Source organism: Taeniopygia guttata, chromosome 1, assembly GCF_048771995.1.
Source record: "Taeniopygia guttata chromosome 1, bTaeGut7.mat, whole genome shotgun sequence".
Lineage (NCBI taxonomy): Eukaryota > Metazoa > Chordata > Aves > Passeriformes > Estrildidae > Taeniopygia > Taeniopygia guttata.
In genome coordinates, this window is record NC_133024.1 from 76,403,786 (window position 1) to 76,429,799 (window position 26,014).

Here is a 26,014-nt window from a genome sequence, read left to right on the forward strand (position 1 = left end):
TAACAAGATGTTTAGAGCACAGTTGATTCAATATTCATTCAAGCATGCTGTTATTTTACAGTCTATTTCATACAGAATGCTTTACTGCTGATTTTGTGCATGCAGGTATGATTGCAAGTCACAGCTGATCAGTCAGGCACTTCTGATAGTAGTCCTTTGGTTTCAAGGACACTGAATGTTGCCTTTCAACCTTTCCATGCTGTATTTTTAGATAGGTTGAAGAAGGGGTTTAGTGATAGTTTTGGGAAAAGCACAGAGTGCTTACAGAATTATGAATTTGGGGGAAGACAATCCAAGATGATGATGGAAATTGGTATCCTAATGTCTGAAAAAAAGACTTATACAAGGAAGACAGTGAACAGAAGTACCAATAAGGCTTAGAAAAGTATTTTTTAGCTGTCAAGAACACTTCAAGATGTTTCATTTTTGAGCTAAGTTGAGTAATAGGTGAGTGGTAGTGATTTCTATGGCAGTAATAATCAAAGCTTTGCATAATTTCATCACAATTAATGGTGGTGATGCTTATGGCTTCACAACATTTATGGTAAGGTTTTCATGTTTTCTGTTTTACTTCATTTTGGTATTACAATCACTTTTACAATTAATAGCATGCTTCCATTCATTATTTTTTTAGGAATACGACATGTCTTCTAGTGGAAAAAACAAAGGGGGGGGTAGTAAATTCTGTTAGAGCTAATGGTTTAAAATCTAGCTATATCAGGTGACTCAGAATTGGAGCAATCAAAAGTTATAATAGACTGTAAAATCTATGTATTATTTGATATTTGTTTAGAGTAAGTTGTTCTAGCGGATATAAGTCTGAGGATGTAGAAAAACCATACAGAAATTATACCTCTGACAGTTTTCAGTCTCTTTGATCAAATGTCTCTTTGTTCTCAGGAGGACCTGTTGATCTCTATTAAAAGGTGTGACAAGCTTGTGAATGTTTGCTGTTTTCTTTCTCAAGGGGACAGACACCAGCAGAGTCTGACTTCCAGCTTTTGGAGGTTGCCCGTCGGCTGGAGATGTACGGGATACGCTTGCATCCAGCCAAGGACAGGGAGGGGACAAAAATCAACCTGGCTGTTGCCAACACAGGCATTCTGGTGTTTCAGGTTAGAGCCGCTCGGGACGTGATTTTGTACTTCATAAAGCTGAGAGATTTCTGACAGCAGTAAGAATTCAGGAACTCAGCCAGGTCTACAAGTATTCAGTTAGAAAAATGCAGGAGCTTCCAAAATTTTTCTAAGAATGATCTTAAACTTGTTATAGCTGCACTGGGTCCTCTGCTTCCAGGGTCTCCTACCTTATGTGAATGCACTGTCTAGAGCTCCATCTGCATCCACAATGTGCTGTTCAAGGTGCAAACTGAGCCATGGCTCACGATTTGCAGGTTGGTCATGCTGACTTCTACATGTAGCAGCAGATAATTCTTGCAGGCATGGTGCACGTTAAATGGGTGAGAAGCAGAGACAAGTAAAACAACAGACAGCTGGAGTCCGTGCAGAAGGATGAAGGCAGTAAATATGAGCTCTCTGTAGTGTTACTTTGTTAAAGTTTTTACAGTTTTCTGGACCAGCCTCGGCCATTGTATCTTTGCTGAATCCATCGATCTTACTTCTTTCCCTTAAAGATCCAAACTGTTTTCCTTCTATTTCTTTCCTCACCGAGTCAGTCTAGTAAATATTCAATAAATACGCATAATTAGTAAATTTGTCAAATTGTCATTCTGCAGTTCCCCTTATGTAAATAACAAATTTGGCTTTTGCAATTGTGAAGCTACAGGTAGTCAGCTACTGACAGCTGCTTTCACTTTAGATGCTCACCTGGCTCTATGCTAAAAACAGTAAATAAGCTGTTCTTTAAAATGTCCCCTTTTACAGTTGTCAAAAAGACTGTTCATTTGAACTGTTTTACTATAGTTAAAATACTAGTGTTTTCAGCCTTACAAAGTACTTTGAGTCCTTTCATAAGAAAAAAAGTAACAGCAACAAACAAGCCCAGAAGTATTTGATCCAAATCTCTAAGATTTAAAAATACCCAACTAAACAAAAGCCAAAAAAGGGCAGCAAATTAAAAAAGATCCCTGATCAACTAAATGAGTTGGTAGTGGAACCCCAAAACTGAAGCACAGGTTGATACGAGAACACTAGGACATTGTTAGAAATGCACATAACTCAAGCAATTGTATATTCAGGTCCTTCCCCTGTTCTCCCACAGCATTTTCATCAGCTGAATTAATGAGCTGCCAAACCTTGTAAATTAAAGCTGTCTTCAAGGTGAAAGTGTGTGTCCACAGAGAGCAGCATGGACTTCAGAGTCCCAGCACACAGACCCTTCTGTAAAGTGTAGCTGCAGGCTGATGGCTCAAGGCTTGATTTGTCAACGTCAGAGGTCATGTCCGCTCGACCTAATGTGTTTGGGACTTTGAAAACAGTTTTGTTTTGTTGTTAAAGTTTCTGAAAAGTTTGGAAATTTTACTGGGTGAAGCTCCAAGACTGAATGCTGAAAAGGAAATCGGGCTCTGACCTGCTGGAGTCTGCTCAGCCATTGGTGACTGTCAGTAGGCTTAGGGCTTCCATCAACCACTTCATAGGTCAAGAACTAAGTTCTTATTTTTATTTTGGTTGTAACTGATAGAAATTGAAACATGAGGCTCTCATTAGAATGACCCCAATAAAAATAAAGTTTTACTCACAAATGGCATAAGCTGTAGTCAAGACTTATTTTAAAGTCTACCATTTATTTAGAAATCAGTGTCAGTGTTGCTGATTATTTTAAGTAGGTTAATTATGTGATTCTTAGACAGCTGGTTGAATTAGCAGAGATCATTACACTGTCATTACTCCTACAGCTGTCTGGTGATGGTGCCCAAATAAACGTGGGTTTCTGCTTTTAGCAATCCTGTATTAGTACTCTGAAACTTCTGTGTTGTGCTCTAGGAATGTTTGTATTGAAGTTTTCATTGAACAAACTGCTGTAGTGAATATTTTAACGTAACACCTCCAACACCTGCTGACATAGATTAAAAATGAAACTTCTGGAGGCTAGGGGCTAATGATGTAGTGGCTGGGAGTTGCAGTATTATGAAGATAATTTCCTTCTTGTTGTTTGCTAATGGAATTGGTTGCTTTTTCCCAGAAAATAATTTTGTGGCTCTTCAGAGACAAAAAATTTGTTTAGCTTGCTTTTGCTTCTGATTCTCCCTATGAAAGGTCAACATATGTACAGTATTTTATACTTCAAATACAAAACCTGCAGTTGCTTGTTTTTTTTCACAGTTAAGCAGTATTTAAAGAGATATTTATTTTGCCCTGCAGATGTAAAAAGAGGGAGAAAATCTACTTCATCAAAGTGAGGTGATGTGTCTGGATTCTGTGCATTCTTTGTCACTAGTGGAAATAGAGTGAGACACCTTTGGAAGGGGATTTAGTCCACAGAAAATCTTGAGTCTGAATAGTGGCACAAGATAGAAAAATCTGGTCCACCATGTCTTGTGCAGTGATACTGGGTTGGATATTTCCACAGTAACTAGTCCTGTATTGCAAGAATTTAATTGTAAGTGCCTGCCCTCAGTCATTGTACCAGATGTTTATGGTTTGCATTATAAGAGGATGAGTTATAAGAAATATCATCATTTCAAGTTAAGTGAACAGATGATTAATTTATGACAAGCTTCTTTAGTGGTTTAGATTTTTCCATTCAGCTGTGGAATGATTAAACCCAGCTGGCTTTGTTCTCTGTAGGGTCACACCAAGATCAATGCCTTCAACTGGGCTAAGGTTCGAAAGCTGAGCTTCAAGAGGAAACGTTTTCTTATCAAACTACGGCCTGATGTGAACGTAAGTCCTTATTAGGAGTTGATGAAGTTGACAAAAGGTTATTTGGTAAATTTCTACTCACAGTTGACACACGGTTATTATCAGCTCATGAGTATTTTAGTTGCTTCTGTTCACTGTTGGTACTGTGCACATCAACCTGGTATCTCAGGTGAGCAGTCCTGGCAAAGGACATGTAAACTGAATAAATCATAATAGAATGTCCCAGAGTCACCTTCTGGTTGCAACTCTGGTACTGTATCATCAATTCTTAAGGTATAGCATATAATCAATTTCTTCTCATTAACATTCAAACCACTGCTTTATCTCGTCATATTTGTCAGTGAAAGGAAGTTTGAGCAATAGCTTTGATACTGACAGGCAGACCAGCGATGTCTCAACGTTAGAAGGATAGGGCCTGTTAAGCCTGAAAGCCAGAAAGTTGGGAAGAAACTTTTAAACTTTTGGGTTTTTCTTTTTTTTTTTTTTTTTTTTTTTTTTTTTTTTATCTTTTTGTTGTTTTTTTTTTAGCATAGCACCTGATTTGTCAATGCATTTTTCTAATCTATGTTGCTGACCAGCTTACATTGCAAATGCTATCCCAATTTTCAGAGTTCATTCCAGGACACCCTGGAATTCCTTATGGCCAGTCGAGATTTTTGCAAGTCTTTCTGGAAGATCTGTGTGGAGCATCATGCCTTTTTCAGGCTTTTTGAGGAACCTAAACCAAAGCCTAAACCTGTTCTTTTTTCTAGAGGTTCTTCATTTAGGTTCAGGTAAGATGTGCATTCTTTCCACCTTTGTTGCCTCTCCATTTCAAAATCACATCCATAATGGTCTAGGATTAAACCTGTTCTTTTCAGCTTGCCTTTTTTACATTGTAGTTTGCCACTTTATATTTTCCGTTGCATCTTCTCTGCCAGAAAATGCAAAGAACACTGTAGGGGTAAAAGCCTGATTAATTTTGTAGTAGCTGTTGCAAAGTAGCTTTCTGGAGGTAAGTTATAAAGTATATAGGGTCCACCTGGTTTTGCACAAGAAAATTCATCCGTGTCCTAAGCAACCCTAGCCAGCAATCTCTGGGGATTCTTTGAAGCCTCTGCTCCTAGGATGGGTCTTTCCTGTGTATCAGAGTAGAGATTGTTGCATGTCCCTGTGGTATACCCATATTTGTGTAGTTAAAAGCAATGGCTTTATGCTCACAAAGGATTTATTGTGAGATGATCACCTCTGCTAAGAGCAGGTATACCTGTGATATTGTTAGACCTGTAGGAAAGCTTTCAATAGTTGGGTTTATTTTTTTTTTTTTCTCATTACACTGGCAGAAGCATTACTGTAGATATTGCATTGTGTATGCCAGGGGGAAATCCTTCTATTCATACAGTTTATTTTGTTTGTGAAGCTGATACGAGCTATACAGCCAGAAACATTCTTTGCTGAGATGAATGATGCACTCTAGATGCCTTGCATAAGAACACAGTGTATATATTACCATTCTGACTCTCTTTCCACTTTCTTTGCTGCTTGCAAAGTAAATCAGTTAAGATGGAAGGACCTATGTTGGGTAAACAAACTACAACTTGTTAAGTTTCTGCCTGAAGTAAATATAAGACTGTAGGTGCATTCAATTTACCTCAGGCTTTGTAAAGCAGGTTTTGGCTACATCCTCCACTCACTGTGATCTGTATTGCTACATTCAGTAACCTTTTCCAGGCCCTGAAAACCTCTAATGAATTGGAAGAATTTAGCTCTCTGTTGAGCATTCTTGAGATGTGGGTTTCCTGTGCTGCTTTCAGTTTGCTTTGGAGTTTATAGCTTTGCACAATAGACAAAGGTGCTGGGCTTTCTCACTACTTCACACCCTGTAACAGAAGGGTAGAAAGGGATTTCCAGCCTAAACCACTGCAGAAAAGATGTGTTTTATAGTAGGAACCAAGGAATGAAGTAGATGTCGGGATTTTCATCTTGGTTCCAGGGTTTACTAACATCAGATAAGGCTGGTATTTGACTAAAAAGGATTCAGGAATATATTAATTCATTGCAGGAAAGCTTAACCGCTGCTTCACTTTCCATTGTAGTGACTTTCCAGTAATGTAGTACCCTATAGGGCCCACAAAGCTGAATTTAAGCAGTTCTAAAATGGCATCAAAAAGTAGCTCCATAGCAAAAAAAAAAGGAGGCAAGTAACCTGCAAAATGGCAACAATCTGTGTGTATCTGACCAGATCCCTTTCTGGATGATCTTAACCTGAGTTTCTGATGATAGTGACAAATACTTTTCTGGTTGCTGTGACTTAATATGCAAGCCAAATACAAGGTTTTTGTCGCTGTCGAGGCCCGATGGGAATGAGAAGACTCTGACTCAGAAGGCTGCTGAGAGTAAAACTCTGACTTATTCAAAATACACTGCTCTTTTATACAGAGCTTCGTGAAGACCAAATCCATTGGTTCTGAAGTGAAAACAATTCACAGCATTGGTGCAAAGTGCTTGACGCACAGTGATAGAACTTAACTATAAACAATGTGAAAAGCAAGAGAGATAAAGAATTATTTACATTCTCTCCAGCTCTTTCTCAGGTGTCTGCCTGGCTAGAAACTCTCAGTTTCTTTCTTTGACTGAATCTGAGTCCCACAGGTTATGATGGTCAGGTGATGTATTAAATACTTTAACTGTGGTTTTCTTCCAGTGGTCGGACTCAGAAGCAAGTTCTTGACTATGTTAAAGAAGGAGGGCACAAAAAAGTGCAGTTTGAAAGGTGAGAGGAAATAAATTTATTTTCCCAATATGTTATAATCCAAGAACAGTAATGATTTCCAGTAAGTTACAGTCTGAGATCTTGGCACTGGTCCAAGGAAAAAAACTCCTTCTCTGCTGGCTTGACTGTTTATCACATGTGTAACATCCCATGGTCCTGCATGTTTTAGCAGAAGTTTCATAACTTATAGTTCACTTAAAATCAGTAGTCTTCAATCTGTTTTTCAGCAATGAACATCATACTATCACAGGTAACTTTCTCCCAATTTGATTTGCACCCTCTTTGTTGGGATGTGGTTAATATGTGCGTACAGACATACTCAGCTCAGAAAAAAACTGAAAGTAAGAAAAGGTACAGCCAAGCTCAAGGGAGAGGTCTCCAGGGAAACTGCAAGTCTTCTAGCTTGCTAGAGCCTATTCTGTCTGAACTCATCATGCTCATGGTGAGCTGAAAGTAATGGCCAAAATGCCACAAAGACCATGACAATAGTTCATTGCTTATGATTCATACTTACCTGATAGACCATTTTTGCTTCAGTGCTTTTTCCCTTTTCTTACAGTGGTATGTTTGCAACACACAACATATTAAAATTTTACAGAAAGGAGGAATGTTAATCTGTTTTGGAGCAAAATTTTATGAAAGCTATTATTCAAAGGTTTTGTTTTAAAAGCATGCCTCTTGATTCCTGTTTGTAGAAAAAAACCCTGAAATAGTTCTTTATGTGATTTTCCTTTTATCTCCAGGAAACACAGCAAGATTCATTCCATCAGGAGTCTGACTGCACAGCCTTCAGAACAGCATACAGAGGTGCCAAAACAAGTCAGTGATGTTGATGAAACCCTGGAAATGAAATCCTTTCAAACATTTCTTGTTAGATTACCCTCCACTGATTGCTGTTTTAAAACCCTAGGAGCATAGTTTTCTGCTTGCTTACCATTTAGCTGGAAGCTAAGGAGCCCTGGGTGTCATAAGCTTTAGATTCTGCTGAGTGAAACAGCATTGCTTACAGACAACCAGACAAATATAAATAGTGAGCTTGTCTGAGCTGTACTAATGACCATGTGAAAAATTGCAGCCCTCAGTGTTGCTGGTGGGGTCCTTGGTTGTAGCTGGCTATTGCATCTGGGGAAAGTGTAATTACTTTTCTTTGCTGAGAGGTCTTGGTTGCCCATTTCAAGGTGTTAGGTTAGCGTTAACCAGGGAGGAGAACAATTATTTCCTCAGAAAGATTGCACCTCTGGCCTTCTAAGCCATTAGCTCTGGTAGATACCATATGTATTTATCTCATGCTGACAGCTGCTATGTGCTGGGCGTTCACAAGTCCAAAACCCCATTAGGGGTGAGGCTGCAGCAGCTGCATGTTCCCAGGTCCAGCTGGTACTAAAGCATGTATTCACTGTGGGCACCCACGTGAATGCACACTTACAGTACATGAAAACATAGCCACACATGTAAATACAGAAAACAGCACTCCCACAGGCACAGACAGTGCCAGTGGCCTCACCCTCTTCCACTCTTTGGCTCTGGTTTCTCCAGTTACTGGTATCCCAAACACACCAAACATGGGCTGATGGCTCTCCTGGGACAGCCTTCAGAGGAGACTGGTCAGGAAGCTTCATTTTCCTGACTTGGTTGTTGGAGAAACCAAATGGTTTCTCCATTTGCCAGTGTTTTCTTTGCTCATCTGTGTCTGTGGAGATGACCCTTTGATCACATAACCTAATAAGTAGTGCCTAAAATGTCAGGAGCAAGCTACTAGGTTAATGCCAGAATGCTACCTGAACCTTCACCTTCCATGCATCACATCCTTTTGATATTCACAGGCTCTCCCCTTTCTGCAAATTTAGGAACTTCAGAGAATTTTGTTAAAGATGGATCCCATTTCAAATAGCTGGTAGCATTTTAATATTGCTGAGACAAGCTCAGATAGATGGAGCATGGCTGCTGGGCAGATGTGTGCAGAAAAGCCAGCCTATGAACCAGTGGCAGGTATGCTCCAGGGAGTGAATGTAGGGTGCTCAAAAGCCCACACATGACTTTTTTGGTGTATCTAAGTAGGCTGTGCAGAATTTGTTTTATGTTTTTATATTTTCCTCCAACTTCTCAGAATAATGTGCACAGGCTGGTGCTTTTAGAGTGTTAGTGGCTGCCTTAGAGCATGGAAACACCTCAAATACCCCTTTTTACATTATCACTGAATTGTTTGCCTTCTCTTCCCTTGTTTAGCCTATGTTTTTTTCTGTTCTTCAAGATCAGAAACCTCTTTTTTTTTTTTTTTTTTTTTAATTCTAATTAATTTTAAGGCTTGGGTTACTGCGGCTTCCCTCTTTTCTTTCCAAGAGACTCCTATGTTGTTGCAGATGTGAAATCCTGGTGCATAATTACATGCAGCCTTTTCCCTCTGGCTCCCATCCCTCCCAAACCTCTCCCCTCCCACCCTCCTTCCCCTTTTGTCTTTCCCTTTGTCTCCCCCTTGCCTTCCCTCTATTATCTTTGCAGAGTGCTAGAGCCTATGGAGACAGCAATGATGCTGCAGCAGTGCAGAGCTGCCGGCAGGGGAAGGAGTTGAAATCTTCAACAGAAGACACTGGACAGCACAAGAGCCCTTCCTTGAAGAAGAGTCCAAAGGAAGGCAGAAAGGTGGATGGAGCAGTGGTCTCAACAGTGGAGGAAGAAGAGGAGCCTGCTAAGGATAAGATGCAGCAGAACAGACCTCAATCACAGCAGCCAAGCACAGGTCCAGCTTCCAGGGCTGCTCATGGCAGCAGCACCTCCATTCCTTTCATTGACTGCAGTGATGTAGATAGCGAGTATGATCTCCTCAGAGGACAAATAACCCGGTCATATTCCCAAACAAATGACAATTATGAGGGTGATTTGACCAGTGGTGCCTATATTCACTACAGAGATGAAAATCGCAATAGAACTAGATACAGGGACTCCTCAGCTTCTCTAAAGTCTTCCCAGTATCTCTCTGAAGAGTTCCTTGATGATAACACAGCTAATCTCTCCTTCTACACTGGGGGAAGCCCCAGGATGCCAAGGCATAGCTCTCTGGTTGACGAAATGTTTAGAGGGCCGGGAAGCCGTAGTCCCCTGGCCACTCCATTGGCTCCCAGTAGCAAAGAGTCAAGCCCTAACATGAGCCTGAGTAGAGCTGGCTCTCAGGGTTACGTCTCAGAAAACGGGCATGGCTGCAGGGCGAGGGCTGGGGAGGAGGACAGCCACGCCACTAACTGCCATGGGTATTGCAGATATTCTCCAGGTTCTCAACGGCCTCGTGCACAGAAATCCCATAACCTCTGCAATAAATCAGTTACAGATCCATTTATCCTAAGCCAGATATCCTCAACCCCTGGGCAGGAGTATAGATCAGAGAGATACTGCAAAGGAGGTGGGGTGGCTAAGATGTCTTCTCCAGAGGGCAAAATGATGGCCAATGGTGTGCCAGGTGGGGCACAGTCAAAGCAGAGCCCAGTGATGCAGTCGCTGCGTGCCAGTGGCATGATGGATCACATGGCTGCAATCCAGATGATGGAGGGCTCCACCAGCAGCGGGACGGAATCCAGTGACTCTGACTCAGAAGTCATTAATCCCTTCACTCACCCCCTGGTGTTTGGAAACCCCGTTGTGCTGAGCTCCTCTCCCATGCCTAGAAATAAGTACTCCTTTGGAAGCCTTCAGCTTGATGAGGAGGCAGAGGAGGATGTGTCTGTTGGCCTCAGTGATGAAGATGGTGTGCAGGTCTTCAGCTGCTAGGCACCAGCATGTATGAGACCAGGGTTACTGTGGTTGCTCACTGGAGTGGTTGCACCTCCTGGGGCTCATGATGAGTGGCTGGTGATAATTTCAGTGCGTGGGCTATTTCAGACATTATTGTTGTACAGGCCAGCCAGAGGGAAAGGATGCTAGAACACAATAATAAGTCTCAATGATGCTTAACAGTTTGCATCTCCTCTGAAAGGCAGGAGGAGAGGAAAATTATTACTGATTTAGGTACCTCTCTAAGACTTTATACACTCTCCTTTTCTTTTTATGAAGTCTTGTTTTAGGTATATGTTGTAGCAGCTTTGATATTTGACTAGTTATTTTAACAAAACAAACAATGAAATCAAGTAGGTACATTGTGCTCTTTTATATGTCTGTTAGAATCTTTTTCTCTCTCATGCAAAGAGAGCAACTTATGAGTGCCTCAACAGAGTTAGGAGAAAAAAAAAATAAAATTGCGGCCAAATGCAGGCAGCTTGATATTCAAGACCAGGACTTATTGAAATCTTGAAATATGCTGGAAACTTTTTTCATAGCAAGAATGTGTCTGGTCTACTCTTCTTCATAACTCATTTTATAATCTGATGAACTGAGGGTACAAATCAGGCATGTATAAAATGACAGTATTGTCAAGAAAAATGACAGTATTGTCTTTTTCTTCAGTGGGTTCAACAGGCTTATTTGGTGATGGAGAATTTGAAACTCCAAACTCTTCTTTGTGCAAGGAAAATAACAGGATACAATTCAAGTGAAAAAAAACTTTGATCGAAACAGCTCTAATGAAGAGTGGTTTGAGTATTACTCGCAAGGCAATCCTTTCTATCCTTTATCAGTTTAATATATATTGCAAGAAATTCTATTAATTGCTTATACTTTCAGTGAAATTATTGTAGAGACATCAGAGTTCTGTGGTGGGTGGTTTGGAAATAGTGGATTTTTTATTTTTTGCTTTGATCACAAAAAATCTTAATCTGTGCAGGATCCTCTTACTCTGTCATAGGCTACTTTTATAGTAGTGCCCCTCAGAAATTTTTCATCCCCTGACAAGAGAATAGTAGGAGTAACAGTGCTCCAGGGTGATTGTCTTATTGTTCTATCCATAGAGTGGATTTGGGCAGAAGGACAAAGAGACTAATTATGTGTATACTTCATTTTCACTGGCCAGAAGTATTGAGAATTAAGGTATCCAAATAAAATCTGATGTTAGTTTCTCCAAGTTAAGTAAGAAAATCCAGATGAAAGGTCCTCTGTATGGAAACTGTTCTACAGTTACTAGAGCTGGGAGACAGGATGTGCTCTTTATAATTGGCCTTATTTTTAACTTTTATATATTTTTATTGTGGAAGAATGAAAATAAATCCCAGAATTTTAACTGATGAACAACAGCATTGACTGAACTGCAGGTCATTCCCAGTGATCTGCATCAGTTCATGCATGCAGCAATGATTAATCCATTCACATAATTACTGATGAAAAAGTTACGGGACTTTGTAAATTTAGACAATATAAAATTTTTCAAGATTGTTTTTACAAAAATTATAAAATAAGAAGTCTTTTTAATTTTTCTAATGCCTTGGTCTATGCACACTTAATCTGAGTGAAGGATATTTAAAAATATACCTATAGTAGCTAGACATGTGTTGTTATATACTTTACTGTTTTGAAAGTAAAATATATCTTTGTATAAACATAAGTATCAACTCTCTCATCTCCTTTAAAGTGTTGGTTTTCTTAGAGATTAGATACTTCATTCTTGAACAGGAATGATTTTAAGCATCTCTTTAGATACTGATATTTTGGGGACAGGGAATACTCGCATTTATTCCTGTAGTTAAAAGCATGAGTCTACAAACAGTGAGATTGATAATTAGGGAGAAGCTTGCTTGTATATGATTCTAAAAGAGGATGGTTTGTGTTTTGGATTTAGAATAGCTGTAAAATAATTGCCTTGAAGTTCACAATATATAAGATGAAATAAGTAGTTGAAGCTCACATCACCAAATAGAGTGAGCATGGGGAATTGGGTGCATGACTCTCCTTTTGATTTATTTTTTATTGCTGGTGCAGCTAAAGTATCAGTAGGCATAAAGTAAAGTAATAGCAGTTTGGACAGATGAATTAATTGCTTCATTAGCCAGTAAAATTAGAATTCAAGTAATGGATTTTCAACAAAAGGATTTACAGTCATCTCTGCTACTTAAAAAAAGATTATGAATAGATTTAATATTCACTTTGGATTTAAGTGAATATAAAATTTTATAAGTAGTGTTTGCTATTTTGCATCCTCTCAGATACTGTTTCCAGGCTTGGTTCTTCTCTCATATGCCTACGAAGATGCTAAATTCACAACTTTTTAAGAACAGACCCACTGAGTATCTGGAGTTAGCCTAGTTGCTAATATAGCATCTCAACAGCTTTTCCCACTTCAATATTATCCTCAAAAATGCAGTATGAGGAGTTTTCTGTCTTATGGCATTTTTTCAGCTTTGAATATTTAAGTAGTTGTTGTTTTAACACATGGAATTCTTCCAGTTAAAAGAAGTAAAGCTTATAAATTACATAGGAAATAATTTCATTTAGGATTAATTACTTCTGCAGCATTCTAATGCCAGTGAAGCTCCGTTTAATATCAGCAGACAAGGTTGTAATTAAAGCAGTCTGTGGGCCAAATTCCTTCACCAGACATGTGGTTCATGTCTGAGCCCTTGCCAAGAATGGTGAAGTGACAAAGGAATTTCAAACTGACATTTTCAGACAGGATCAGGCCCCTTAGAGTTCATCTGGGAATTTGTTTCTGTGGGACAATCAAAAGGACCTTGCAGAAAAGAACAGAAACCTTTAGGGCAAGACTGCAAATGAGATGAGATGGAGGAATTCTTGTCCTGGCTCACAAAGTGCTTATGGTAAGACGAGCTTGCCAGTTCTAGTTCATTGTTGCAAACATTTATTAATCTGAATACACTGGACAACAGCAGTGATCTAAGCATAACTTTGTCTCAAGTATAGCAGGTAATTACAGACAGAGTAACTAACAGATTCTCCCACCAATTCCAGCAGATTTTGGAATGTGGCTGATGGTACTTTTGATTCACCGTTCTAAAACTTTTATTGTCAATAATGAACTTTCAGTTCCAAACTCATCAAGTGCCCAGATATCCATAGGCAGCTGGTACAAATGAGGCAGATGAGTCCCAGTGAGACTGAGCAGCTATGTCCAGTCTGAACTGTGTAGTCCTGCATCACCCATCTCCTGTCTTTCCAGAGGGTGTGGAAGAAGCCTCTTGTTGGGTTGATGAATTCAACTCTGTCCATGTAGTTGGATAAATATGGAGGTGAGTTGCAAGTGCAGTTTAGGGGTTTGTCCATGATAATGTGCAGATCTAGGCAATCTCTAAATAAAAGACCATCTGATTCATTCTTTCCTATTCCAGCTACTTGACCACAATCAACCATCCTCTACAATGGCAGTAGAAAGGTCATGTCAGATAATTTTAAGGTTTCTCCTACTCAGCAGCGGCTCAAACTTGTGATGTCCTCTTGGGATCATCTGGAAATTTTGGTTTTGTTTTTGTTTCATGGCAGTCTTTTCTAGAATCTAGTTTTCCTCAGTGACCCGGGATATTAAATTTGTCAATAAATAGAGGAAGGAAAGATGGAGAGTGGCAAGTTGTTGTAGAAGCCAAGAACTACATAGGATCTTCCAGGTATGGAGCTTTTATACCTGAATGGCCTAGACTGCACTGTTTTCAGTTTATGTCCGTATCCCCTAGCAAACATACTCCTTGTGCATGGCAGAGAGGAGTGTTCTCTGAAGATGATTTACACCAAGTGCTGCCATTTCACCATGGCTCATAGCCTGCCTAACAGGCACCATCCCACTAACCATTGCACACTGAATACAAATAATACCAAAGAAAAGCTGAAGAGAAATTCCCGTAGATGAAAAATATCAACATGTCACTGAAAGTTTTTAGGTTTTCTGTATTCACATTTACCTTATGTGAGCTATACAAAGCTGAGTTATAGGCAGATGAGCATCATGAAAGAATTGCATATCAATAGTTTGAAAAATTGTATCAGTCTATTAGTTTTTTTCAAGATTAACGGGCATGCAAAACTAGAAAGAATTTTCGCCACAGAGCAACACTGATAGTGTTGAATGTAATCAGTAGAACCCAGTAAAGAGTGAAAAAAATAGTTGTTTGTGAATTGGTTCACTAAATGAGGCTAGTATTACTTGACCAGACTGCTTCAGGACCTGTATTTTCTCCCCTGAATATTTGTAGGACAGGTTTTTGGGGTTCTATTGCAGTGAGGCTTTTATTAGTTGAAGCTCTGTTCATTCTGAAGCAAGGGCATTCATGCCAGAAGTTCCTGTTCTGACTTCTCTCTCTGTACATGCAAGTACTTGGTGGTGACCAGAGAAAGTCAAATAGAAAATGGGTGAGACAGATCTAAAAGCTGTTTATAGGCCCTCTTTTTCTTCACTAAGAAGCAGAGATGTTTTAAATTCTGTCCTCTTCAGTCCCACGATAAACACACAAACATAGAATCTCTGTAATCACTAGAAGTTTCTTCTGGGGAGCTCCAGGAAGACAAGGAAAAGAGAAGAATTAAAAATATCTAAAGCACACAAAAAATATCTAGCCCTATTTATTTGCAGTTCCCTTTTGCATAATGTGCTTTCCACTCTTTTTCTGAGAGTTTCAAGTTCCAGTAGTTTTATTATGTTTATCAGTTGAACTGATGAAGCAGACCCAATTTTGAATTTTGGTAAAACCAGTGATTCAGATCTCATTGATATGATCTACATGCAATTAGCATGAACTGTGTCTATTTCTGGAACAGTTTTTTAAGAGAAAAAAGGATGCCTGACCTATAAATTCTGTCAAATTCCGTGTTTGTTTAACAAATCTCATTTGTCTTAATGAGCTGTTAGACTGCTGTCTGAGGTAACTTTAGAATTAAATTTTAATTGCTGCAATTTAACTTTTAATGATGAAAAACAAATTACCAATGCAAGTTTTTCCTGACTTCTACACATGTTTGAGGAAGTTGGGTGTCACGGCCTTGTGCACAGAAATGTGGATCACTGGAGAATCCCTGACATTCAGCAGCATGGTTGTCACCAAGCTGGAAAGAGCAGTGAATGTGAACGAAAGAGGTTCTCTGTTCAAGCATGTAATAAAGTGAAGTAAGCCAAAATCTCTTCTATTCTTCCAATAATGCTCCCCTCTCTCTCTCTCTCTCTGAATAGTGTAGTTTCTTAAGGCAGTTTCTGCATACTTTAGCTCGTCTCTTTCCTCTTCATTTAGCAGATCAGTCCTTTTCTTCATAAAAAAATAAGAGAAACTCTAAATATATGAGGGAAATTGAATCTTCTGGAACAATTTTTAATATGTAGGCCTTTATTTTGTTACCACACAAGTGGTAGGAGAAGAGTCCTATTTTCAGAAATCCAGCTGCTTGTTGGTGTCTGCTTCTTGGTGGTGATGGTTGTGGGTCTTCTGATGTTAAGGGGCAGATGCACAGTGTTAACATCGTGAGGACCCAAGGCTCAGACTGGTGTGTAACTTTTCTCAAATGTGAGTAGCAGTGGACTCCGGTTTCAGTCAAGCTACTTCAGGAAGAATTTTTGCCCATACTGTCAGGTTCTAGAGAGGCAGAAAATTTAAATCCTAGGAAACTGACATCAGCAAAATCTTTCTTCTTCTGTTTCTGTAGTTCTATAGTTACTGAAGTATGCCTAGACAGAGGCACATATCTTAATTACTTATTTGTAAGGGAAATAATTTGTGTGCAACATGTGCATCCCGAGTAAAGCTATCTTCTGTGTTCCTCCCTATGGTTAGGCTGTGTGGTGCCATTAATATTCTTAAATATAGATTTTCTACCTAAAAATCAAAGGCATCATATGAGCAAAAATTCTAGTTTGGGTGACATGTAGCAGTTTTACCAAGTGTTTTGTCTTTTGTTCTGTGTTCTATAAAGAGCATGTAGAATAAGCTTGGTTTATGTTGTTTGTTATTAAAAGCAGTGAGCACTTTCTTTTAAATGAGAGCTGGAAATCCTTTGTGCCTGGCTGAGCAATGTATTCACAGGCATGTTTTTCACAAATATGTATGTAAATAATGGTAGTGTTATTACAGTAAAGGGAGTAAAGACCTTAGGTGGATCATAAATTTGCATGACATAATGGTAGATAGTTTGCTCAAGAATGGTTAGAGTTTTAAGGTGTAATTTTCGTTGATGATTTTTTTTGGTAAAGTTTTGGCCCCTAAAAGAACCATAAAAATCTACAGTTCACACTGATAAAAATCAAGTCTAAAGGCAGTAATGATACAGCTGTCACTGACTGAGCATGGAAGGTTGAAGGAAAATTAATGCTTTCTGATTCAAGAGCTTTCAAGCTTGTTAAAATTAGATTAGATGCTTTCTTTAAAATGCTGCAAATCTGGTTTTGAGAAGTGCACAGGCATTTGCCTTTGATGGTTTTCAGCAAGATCAGAGGTAGTTCTTTCTGTTTAGTTCAGAGAATGTTAGAGCTCATGCCTGTTGCTTTTCCATGAGGCACTTAAAAATATTTGATAAGCTGAATCCTTGTATTTCCCTTTTCCTGCTAAGAAAATCACCTGGGCCCACTAACAAATGTACATGAGCTTGACAATGTTCACTTACCCAGCCCTTTCCTGATTTCTGTGTGTGCACATGCATAGATTTTTTAAAAATAAATCTCAATAGTAAAAATTAATTTTTAAGATTGGCAGTGCTGGGGACTTCATTCTCATTTTTGTCATTTGTTTAATACCTTTTAAAGAGAAACATTTTTTGTTTCATTGTATGCACTGTTTTGTCAGCATGTACCTCTCTGGGAGAAAAAGCCTTTTCAATGTTCTGTCTATCCTCAAAGCATGGTATATCTTCTGTTCCTTGCATTGTTTGGAGCACTGTCTCAATGTCCTTTTACTGCAGAAATGCCTATTTTGTATTTCGATTACCTGATTCCTCCTGTTACAGTGATCCTGCCTCACAGAGCAGTCCTCTCCTCAGAATTAATGAAAACCAGGCTGTGACTCTCAGGTTGAGAAACCACACCATGTTGAGGAGCAAAAGAGAAGAGGGAAGCGAGGGGAGAAGGTCTCTTTTCCAGGGCATTTGGGCTTCATTGAGCACAATCAGATTGCCCTTCATTTCCTAATGAAGGCTGCACCCAGCAATGCAGGCTGGGTGCCGTGGCTCGTAAGCAGGATCACTGCAGTCCTGGGGAGGTGTCTTGGTGGAATGGACAGTATCTGTGGCATGAGCTTACATGGGGGCTGAAGGTTCCAATTCTGCTGTAGCACTGTGTCGTGTCGGTTTAAAGGCAAACAAAAGCAAACTAACCCTAACCCTGGGCACAGACGGAAAACCTTCTATAGGTCGCTCTATTTCTGTCTGGAGAGATCAAGGCTAGACAAAGGACTGATGCCCAGTGACCTTGCATTCTCCCCAGACTGTAATGCTCACTCTTTGTTCTTAAGATGGGAGTAGACCCTGATGTAGGCCAACAGCAGTTACTGTCTGATTTCACACTCACCGCTGTCTAATACTGCAGTACACCAATAAAGCATGGACTTTTACCAGCTGGAGAGGTCGCTGGCTACTTAACCAACACCAAGCTTGATGAGACTATAAGCATGTCAAGCCATTTAACTGTGTATGCATGGAAATTTTTTATTATTATTTTTAGTTTCACCTGTACCTGAAGGCTTTTACTCATTCTAACTGGTATTTTGCTGTAAAACTGTCACTGGTTTAATTGTTCTGTCCAATTGCTGGCTGATGCTTTGTCCTAAATACGAGGAAATTGGTTCATTGAGAAGGTGCACCATTTTCCCAAATTCTGCTCACAGCTGTGGGCGTGCATTTTGCAGCTGTGAAGTCAAAGTGAACCTTTCTTCCTCTCAAGCTCCTCTTCAAGCCAGGCAGAGTTAGTGGTTATGTGTGACATTGGATTTCTTCACGAGTTTGGTTTTAATTCCTGTTCCTCCTCAAAATCTTTGGTACTGTATTCAGGGATGTTTGTACATTCATTTATGGCTGTTGTAACTACTTTTCAAACTTAACAAACTGTATCCACTGCTCCAGCTTGATTCCTGTAATGGGGAAGAGAAGTGCAGCTTGATGAACTGGTTCCCCTCAAGATTTTGTGGAAGTCAGTGGGATTTTTTTCTTACATTGAGGGAGAGTAGAGCAGAATCTCCATCCCATAGCTCTTCAGCAGCATGACTGTGCCTGGTTCAGAGCTGGGGAGAGAAGGGGTGGACACCATTATTAAACTCTTCTTCAATCTAAGGTACTTTAATGATTGGTGAAGTGCATATGAAAACTCCAGCTGCTTCATCTGGTGCTTTCTCTTCCCATGTCATTTTGTATCTTCTCTGACCAAAACATTTAGATGCACATTAGAGCTATGCAACCACTGTGAAAATGGAAAATTAAGCTAGACTGTGTGGGCACAGCAGTGGCAGCTCTGTCAGATACTTTCTTATTAAAGAGCGGGTGTAAGTTATATGCTCAGTAATGCCAAGGAGAAAGGGAAAACAACTTGGGTTTCATCTGCCAGACTTGAGTTTAGAAAACAGCGATCTGACATTCAAGTTGAGTAACTGGGATATGCATGTCACAAGCCTCGCCTGACTGCAGAGCAGGCCATAGAGCAGAAGTAAGAGAGAATAAGTCCTGCAACATTCCAGGTATTGAGCAAGGTGCTTTTCTGGCTCTTAGTATGTTTTTAATTTCTAAATAACAGTAACAACCTTGAGAACAATAAAATTCTCAAGAGCTGACTTGGTTAGCTCTTAAGTGGTACATGAAGTTTTCCAGCAGAATTTCAGTCACCTTTAATAATGGTTGATGTTTTCTCTCACTTTCCATAATTGAGTCATTATCACTACTTGGTACTCCACAGAAAAGGAGCATTCCCATGGGCTTCTTAACATTGCTGTACTCTTCTTCTCTGTTAAAAAACACTGTGTATGAATGGGATCTGTTCTTCTGAAGCAGATGCAGAACACTAAATGGCCTGATTTTGTTATTTTGTAGTTTCAGGAGAAAATGAGTGAAGGAGGAGTATCTTCAGGATACACTCAGTCCCATTTGTCTCCCTCACAAAGAGGGAGCTCTCCTGTGTTAGGTTAGTTTCTAACCAGGGATTTCATGTCATCTCATGCTGCCAATGTAGTCAACAAAGAGGCAGCAGGCAGTTCAGGCCACATATGATGTGCATTGACCTCTGGGAGATACTTCCTTCATCATGTGGAAAGTACTGATTTTAACTGTTTTTCCTTTGATATGAGCCATGTTTAGAGCAGTATCACTCATTGCAACACTCCTTAGGCACCACCCTCAGCCCCTGTGGGTTCACAGCTGTGTGTGACAGGAGCCAAGAGTATCACAGGTACAGTGAGTGGGATGGATGGCATCTGGTGGCCAAGGGCAGAGCCTGGCCTGCCCCTCTCTAGCAGGGCACCCACAACTTGCCAGCACTCCATGCCTTCCTACCCCCAAACTGCAGCAAGCAACTGATGTGTATTTTGACAAAGGTGTAGCTATTAAGTATTTGATTCTAGCTACTGGCTTCTTTTTGTGTAGCGCATGGAATACGTATGTTGGTGGGGAGTGATTTGAGACACGTGTAAAGCTAGGAGGATAACCCATACTTTTTATGTCCTGTGGCCATGTAAAATGCCATTGTCATTTCATAGATTTTTTTTACCCAAGTTAGATTTCAATCAAGTTTTGCTTCTTTTGTTACCTTATCTACTGCAGCACTTTTCTCTGGTGTCAGTGGAACAAAGAACCTCTCCACGTATTTTGGCATTGATGGTAAAATCTGGCATGCCATGGTAAAGTGCATTCTCTTTACTTGCCACTGTCATAAACCAGTGTTGGTTTCTCTTCTTAAACCCATACTTAGAAAATAATTGAAGCACATGCATAATGATTCCTACCCATTCCTCCAAGGATGTAATTTTAGTATATACTTAAATAATCCTCAGATAAACATTCTTTTGTGCTTTCTCTTGGTTTGTGTGTATACAGCTGACTTCATTAAATTTGAAAGATGGCCCAATTCTGAATCTAAATAAAAATCACTTGAAGTACAAGCAAAGACAGTTCTATGTTACCAGCTGCAAACCATTTAGGCCTCCAGTGTGCAGTAGCATTTGCTATCTGGCAAATGACATGCTAATAATTGCCTGTCAGTCCATGCATCCTTGAGGGTGAATTGTAAGGGATTTCAGTACCTTGTAAATAGGATTGGTCTTCTCCCTTCTGCTTCTGTTTATATTCTGCAGTATGTAGTTGATGAGTAGAGCCTGTATGAATATACTCTTCTGTGGCAGGAGATCAGATGAAACACTTTGTTAATTCAGGTTATTTCTTCCTCACTTCTGTGAAAAGAGAAAGTCACTTTGCAGCACTGCCATGACCCATCAGCATGACACGTGTCCTGACTGATTGGTGATGGGGGAGGGGAGAACCTCCATTTTTGTTTCTTCATGCTTACTGACATTTTCACACCAAAACAAACTTGTTTCCCACATTTCCCAGAGCAATATGCAGTGTGTTGGTATCTGTGGCTGTGTTAGGCCCCAGAATGTACTAGTGTAAGGATATTTTGAGGTCCTTTCATAATGCAGCCACTTTCTTAAAACTAGTTTCAATTTTCACTTGTTCGGTGTATTGGCAGGTGGGGTCTGACTGAGCTCTTACTTGTAGGTGGTGATGGTGATTGGGTTTGGTCCCTTCTCCTGCCCACATTGGTACCAAAGGGGAGGATGTGGCATTTCAGCTTGCTGCAAAATAACTTTGAGAATGTCAGTGATGCATTGACATGCAAAGTCTTTTATCAGTTTGGTGTATACACAGTGCTGTGAGCCACCAGGCACATTTTTTGTGATACTTTCCATAATACTTTTCCCAGGTTAATGTCTTCCAACTGTAAGATAGGGCATCTTTCTAATTCATTGTCCTTTTGATATTTTGTAGTTTGAAATACTTGAGTTGTACTGATAAAAATTACAGTACATCAGAGCTTAGATCTAGGATTATAGATAGGTAGATAGAGATGTCAATATATCTATATCTATCTATCACAGATAGGTGCTATTTAACTCCTAGACTACAATGCTGTGAACTTCTCACAGAGGTGCAAATCATTTATTCGCTGTCGTATGACAGGCATAGTGCCAGAATTTCTTTGTTTCCACATTTGAGGTAATATCACTTTTCTTATGTCTTTTGTAATGTAGTTAAGTACTTCTAACCTTACAACCTTGCTATTAATCTGTTTCACTATTTCTCAATGATGAATTCCATTTCTTTGGAAAATACTGTATACAGTTGTGTGCTAGTGTCAATAAAATTGACATTTGTGTAACAAGCTGTGGCATTTTCTCAAATTTCACTGAACATTGATTTAGTGTGAAACTGTTGGTAAATCCTTTCTTGCTAGCTGTAATAATACAGACCTCTATTTCAGACAAATACTGCTTTGACTTTGATTTTTAATAGGCTACATAACTGTCATGATTACATAAACTGATAACTGTGCTGTTTTTTCCTTCTCTTTTCAAGGGAATGATTTTTAAACGTGAACTGGTTTGGAACTGGAAAACATTCATGTTCTAGCAATAAAGCTTGAGTTCTTCCAGAAAATAAATAGGTTCTACTACTGGCCTAATTATATTTCTTTTATATTATATTTACTGGAGTATCTCAGCTGTGGTTTTCTAGCACCAGGAACATTTACCTATCATAATTTAGGGAGGACATAATCACATGATAGTAAATTGTATTTGACCCTAATTATCTATGGCGATGTATATGTTTTACATTTCATCTTAGACAGCCTGTTAGCTGTGGTAGTCAAGAGCTTGTCACATATTTTTTGGTTGGATTTTAATGTATGATGCCAAAATGGCACAGACTATTAATGTTCTTCCACATGACAGATTCTTCTTCTAAAACAGGTTTAGATTGTCAGATGTATGGAGGAGGGGATAACTGGGAGAAGACTGGGCATTTTTGGCAAACTTTCTTTCTGTGCAGTCATTAATCTGGCTGCCTCCCAGAAGACAAAATGCTAATTTCAGTAATTTAATCTAGCATAAATGAATCCATGGAAGTGTAATCAATTGTCTAATTCTTTAATATTTTTAATCCAAAATGAAATGGGACTTTATATCTGTGAAAATCTGAAATTGTCATGCTTTGTGCATTAAAAGTATTGCTTTTCTTATGTAAATGTAATGCTAGCATTTCCATCCCAAACAATCAGAGGAGCATGGAAAGACTTACAAGGTATAATATACATACTCGTGTTGTGTGTAGAAATTGGGGAACTAGTAGTTTTCTCCCTTCATGTTAGATCTGACTGATCTTAGCAGCAACACTTCTGTAGAAAGTCATCCTTTTTCTCTAGACCTCAACTAGATAAATTTGTACTAACTTACCCTGTAGTTCCCTATGAAGTACTGATTTGAGTGTTTGAAGTTCTGCTTTGCTGGGAAAAATGGCATTCCTGAAATGATTACTGTATTGTTGTATTTATTCTCTTCTATAGAGTGGATTAAAATGATGAAATGTTTTTTATTAAGTTGATGTTTAGAATCATAGAATGGCCTGGGTTGGAAGGGACCTTAAAGACCTGATAGCTCCAACCCCCCTGCCATGGGCAGGAGCACCTTTCACTAGACCAGGTGCTTCAGAGCTCCATCCAGCCTGGCCTTGAGCACTGCCAGGGATGGGACAGCCACAGCTTCCCTGAGCAAGCTGTTCTAGTGCCTCACCCCTCCCACAGTAAAGAAATGCAGCTCAGTCAGCTGTGCCTTGATTCCTTCCCTTCAGAGATAGTAAATTCAGCCAGTTTTATCAGCTAGAAGATATTTAACCAGTCCCATGGTGAAAGCAAGTGGATGCAGTTCCTCTGACTTCAGGACCATTTGGGATAGTTTGAGGACCCTGATGGCTGTGTCTTGTAGCATAATTTCACACGCTGCAATTTAAGATTATAACTCCTTGTGGTGCTTTCTTGAAAAAGCTTGTCCTAATTGATTCTGTTTTATCATTTTTCTTAGCAGGTTCTCTGACTGGCAGCCCTCACCTTTCAGAGCTTTCCATCAATTCCCAAGGAGGACCATCAGTGGCAAATATGACTTTATCTCCAAACTTGAGCCCTGATGCCAAGCAGTCATCTCCCTTGGTCAGCCCTTTGCTGAATGACCCGTCATGTATCAGGGCTGATGATGAAGAAGAGGTCAAAAGAAAAGTAAGGCAAATGAAGTTGGCCTTGTCTCTCTTCTCTCTGATGTGTTGTGATAAATCTGGGTCATTCATGTTGGTTGCAACCTCAGGAGCTTGTTTGGATGGGATCCCCTATAAATCTTAAGGAGTGGAGTTTGGTAGTTTGTTGTAACAAAACAGTCAGCTCCATTGTCTTACTGCAGAGAAAATTTACAGGTGACAGGATGAAGAGGAACGGTGTTGAGCCTGTGTGGGAGTAGCTAACCCAGGCTCTCCAGTCTGTCTCTTCTGGGGGCACCACTGGGAGCATCTGGTTGTGGGAGTAAAAAATGCTCTCTGTGAGCCACAGCTTACAGCATTCAGCTGGGAGTGTTTGGCTCAGACCCATCATTGCAGCAAAACCATAAGGGAGCATCACATCCAAAACTGCTTTCTGAAGATAAAGTGTTTGCCTGAGCCTGCTGGCTCATCCCTCCTCTGCTGCTGGGTGAGAGAGGCTTCCTTTTGTCCTTCTGTGGCCGTTTTTTTCTCCTTGTCTTAGAGCATCTCAGGAGGGAGAAAGAAACTCTGATGCCTTTGCTGGGAAGTGGGAGTTTATGTAAGGAAGATGTCTCTCCCCACTGTGCATAGTTAGCAAGATGTGTAAAAGAAATTTGAGAAGAAGAAAATCCGAAGATATGTTAATAGAGTCAGGACTCTCTGTGCCAGTCCAAGATGAAGTAGCCAGTGACTGTGTGCACCAGCTGATGATGGATCCTGTGGGGGTGCATTCTGACTGCGAAATGCCCACACAGACTCCCTTTGCAGGGCACTGCATCATTCATCTTCCAGGAGGAGACAAAGGAAAAATATCTATGGTTGGTTTTTTTCTTAATTTTTGCTTCCTGAGCAACACAGAAGACGACCAGCTGTGTTACTTTGGCTCTTCAGAATTAAGAAATTTTTGATCTGTTACCTAATCTAAAATCTATTAGGTTGCCCAGCCAAGAAAACCTTACAGGTTTGAATTTTTTTTTAAGTATTTTTCCTGTGGATTACCATTCTGATGAAGAAACTTACAATAATCAGACACAAATTTTTGTCATTTTATCAAATTTAGCACTTGATTTAAATGGTCCTTTAGCCTGCAAAGGATTTCTACATGAACTTCACATGTCCTGCTCCAGAAATAAACTGAAAGGAACATCAGCACCCCAAAGCAGTAGAAATTGCGTTGGCAGAAAAAGAAGTATTTCAAAAGCCCACAGAAGGTTCTTGTTCTCTTGTGTTTGCTAGGAAGGGTTGCTTTTAGGGCTTCAGGGCTTGGGAACATTCAAGGATGAGTCACAGCATAACCACAAGCAAGGGTCACTGGTTTGTAACTCTCTTTGTGATTTATTATCTACGGTTTCTTTCTCCATAAAAGCAGAGGAAATAATAATGTGCTTGCATTTTACAGAGGTTCCCAACTGAGAAAGCTTACTTCATTGCTAAAGAAGTGGCGACCACGGAACGAACATACCTGAAGGACCTTGAAGTCATCACATCGGTATGTTCACTTGAGCCTTACTCACAGACCACGTGAAGCTCTGGGCAGGGGTGGCATTTCATCTGCTCCATTTCACATCCTCATTGCTCCATGCTGCTTTTATATTCTGCACTGTAGTTATTCTGTGCTGTGCACGGCAGTTCTCCTCCAGGGAGGAAGTAACACAAGAATCAGAGAGTAGAGGTTTGCTCTGTGGTTAGTAACATGCACTAAGAAGCTGTATCAGGTTGAGGAACTTGGGACACACTTGAGTTATATTTTCTTGCTCTCGTGCTTTGTGGTTATAATTACTAAAAATGCCTGTGGGTTTTCAATGATTTCTCTTAAAACTGAAGTAGCTCCTTAGGGGCACATATAAATGTTTTCTACTGTATTAAACGCCCTCCATTTAACATGAAATATTGCAGAGTACCTATTTGAATGATTCTGATTTTTTTCAGAAAGTGAAACTGTGTGTTAAATGAGGCATTCATCTGTAGCATCTGATCAGAGTGTGATTTTTAAAGTCACCAAGGCAAATAGCTGCCACTTTGCACACACAGCAACAGTCTTGTTTCACTTTGGAGAATAATGTGTACCAGATCTGGTCTGAAATAACAATTTTTCTGTGAAATGGCACTGGATCCAAACCCCTCCATGGCATTTTGGCCAGCTCCAGACATCTCAGCTCTTAAATCACCCAGTGAGGTGCATTGCCCACTCCTGTGTTGAGTGTTGTGGTAAGGAGGACATGCTTCTGGGGGAGAGTGTTGGGACCAGCTGGGAACCAGGGACACACTTTCTCCTCAGCTTCGTCTCTGTTCCAGGATCCCACGTGACAGATGCAGCTAATCAGACCCCAGCTTAGACAGAGCC

General features: G+C 39.9%; 1 protein-coding gene across 10 annotated transcripts in view; it reads left to right on the top strand.

Annotated features, from left to right (window-relative positions):
* FARP1 (FERM, ARH/RhoGEF and pleckstrin domain protein 1) overlaps positions 1-26,014 on the top strand; it is a 199,482-nt gene that overhangs the window by 144,305 nt on the left and 29,163 nt on the right. For 6 of the 10 annotated variants that reach the window (XM_030270500.4, XM_030270841.4, XM_072927263.1 and 3 more), the window contains 8 exons: positions 968-1,115; positions 3,747-3,842; positions 4,431-4,594; positions 6,505-6,573; positions 7,317-7,392; positions 9,073-9,310; positions 23,466-23,656; positions 25,070-25,159. In XM_030270500.4, the coding sequence (XP_030126360.4) occupies positions 968-1,115; positions 3,747-3,842; positions 4,431-4,594; positions 6,505-6,573; positions 7,317-7,392; positions 9,073-9,310; positions 23,466-23,656; positions 25,070-25,159 (1,072 nt within the window). 10 annotated transcript variants of the gene reach the window in all.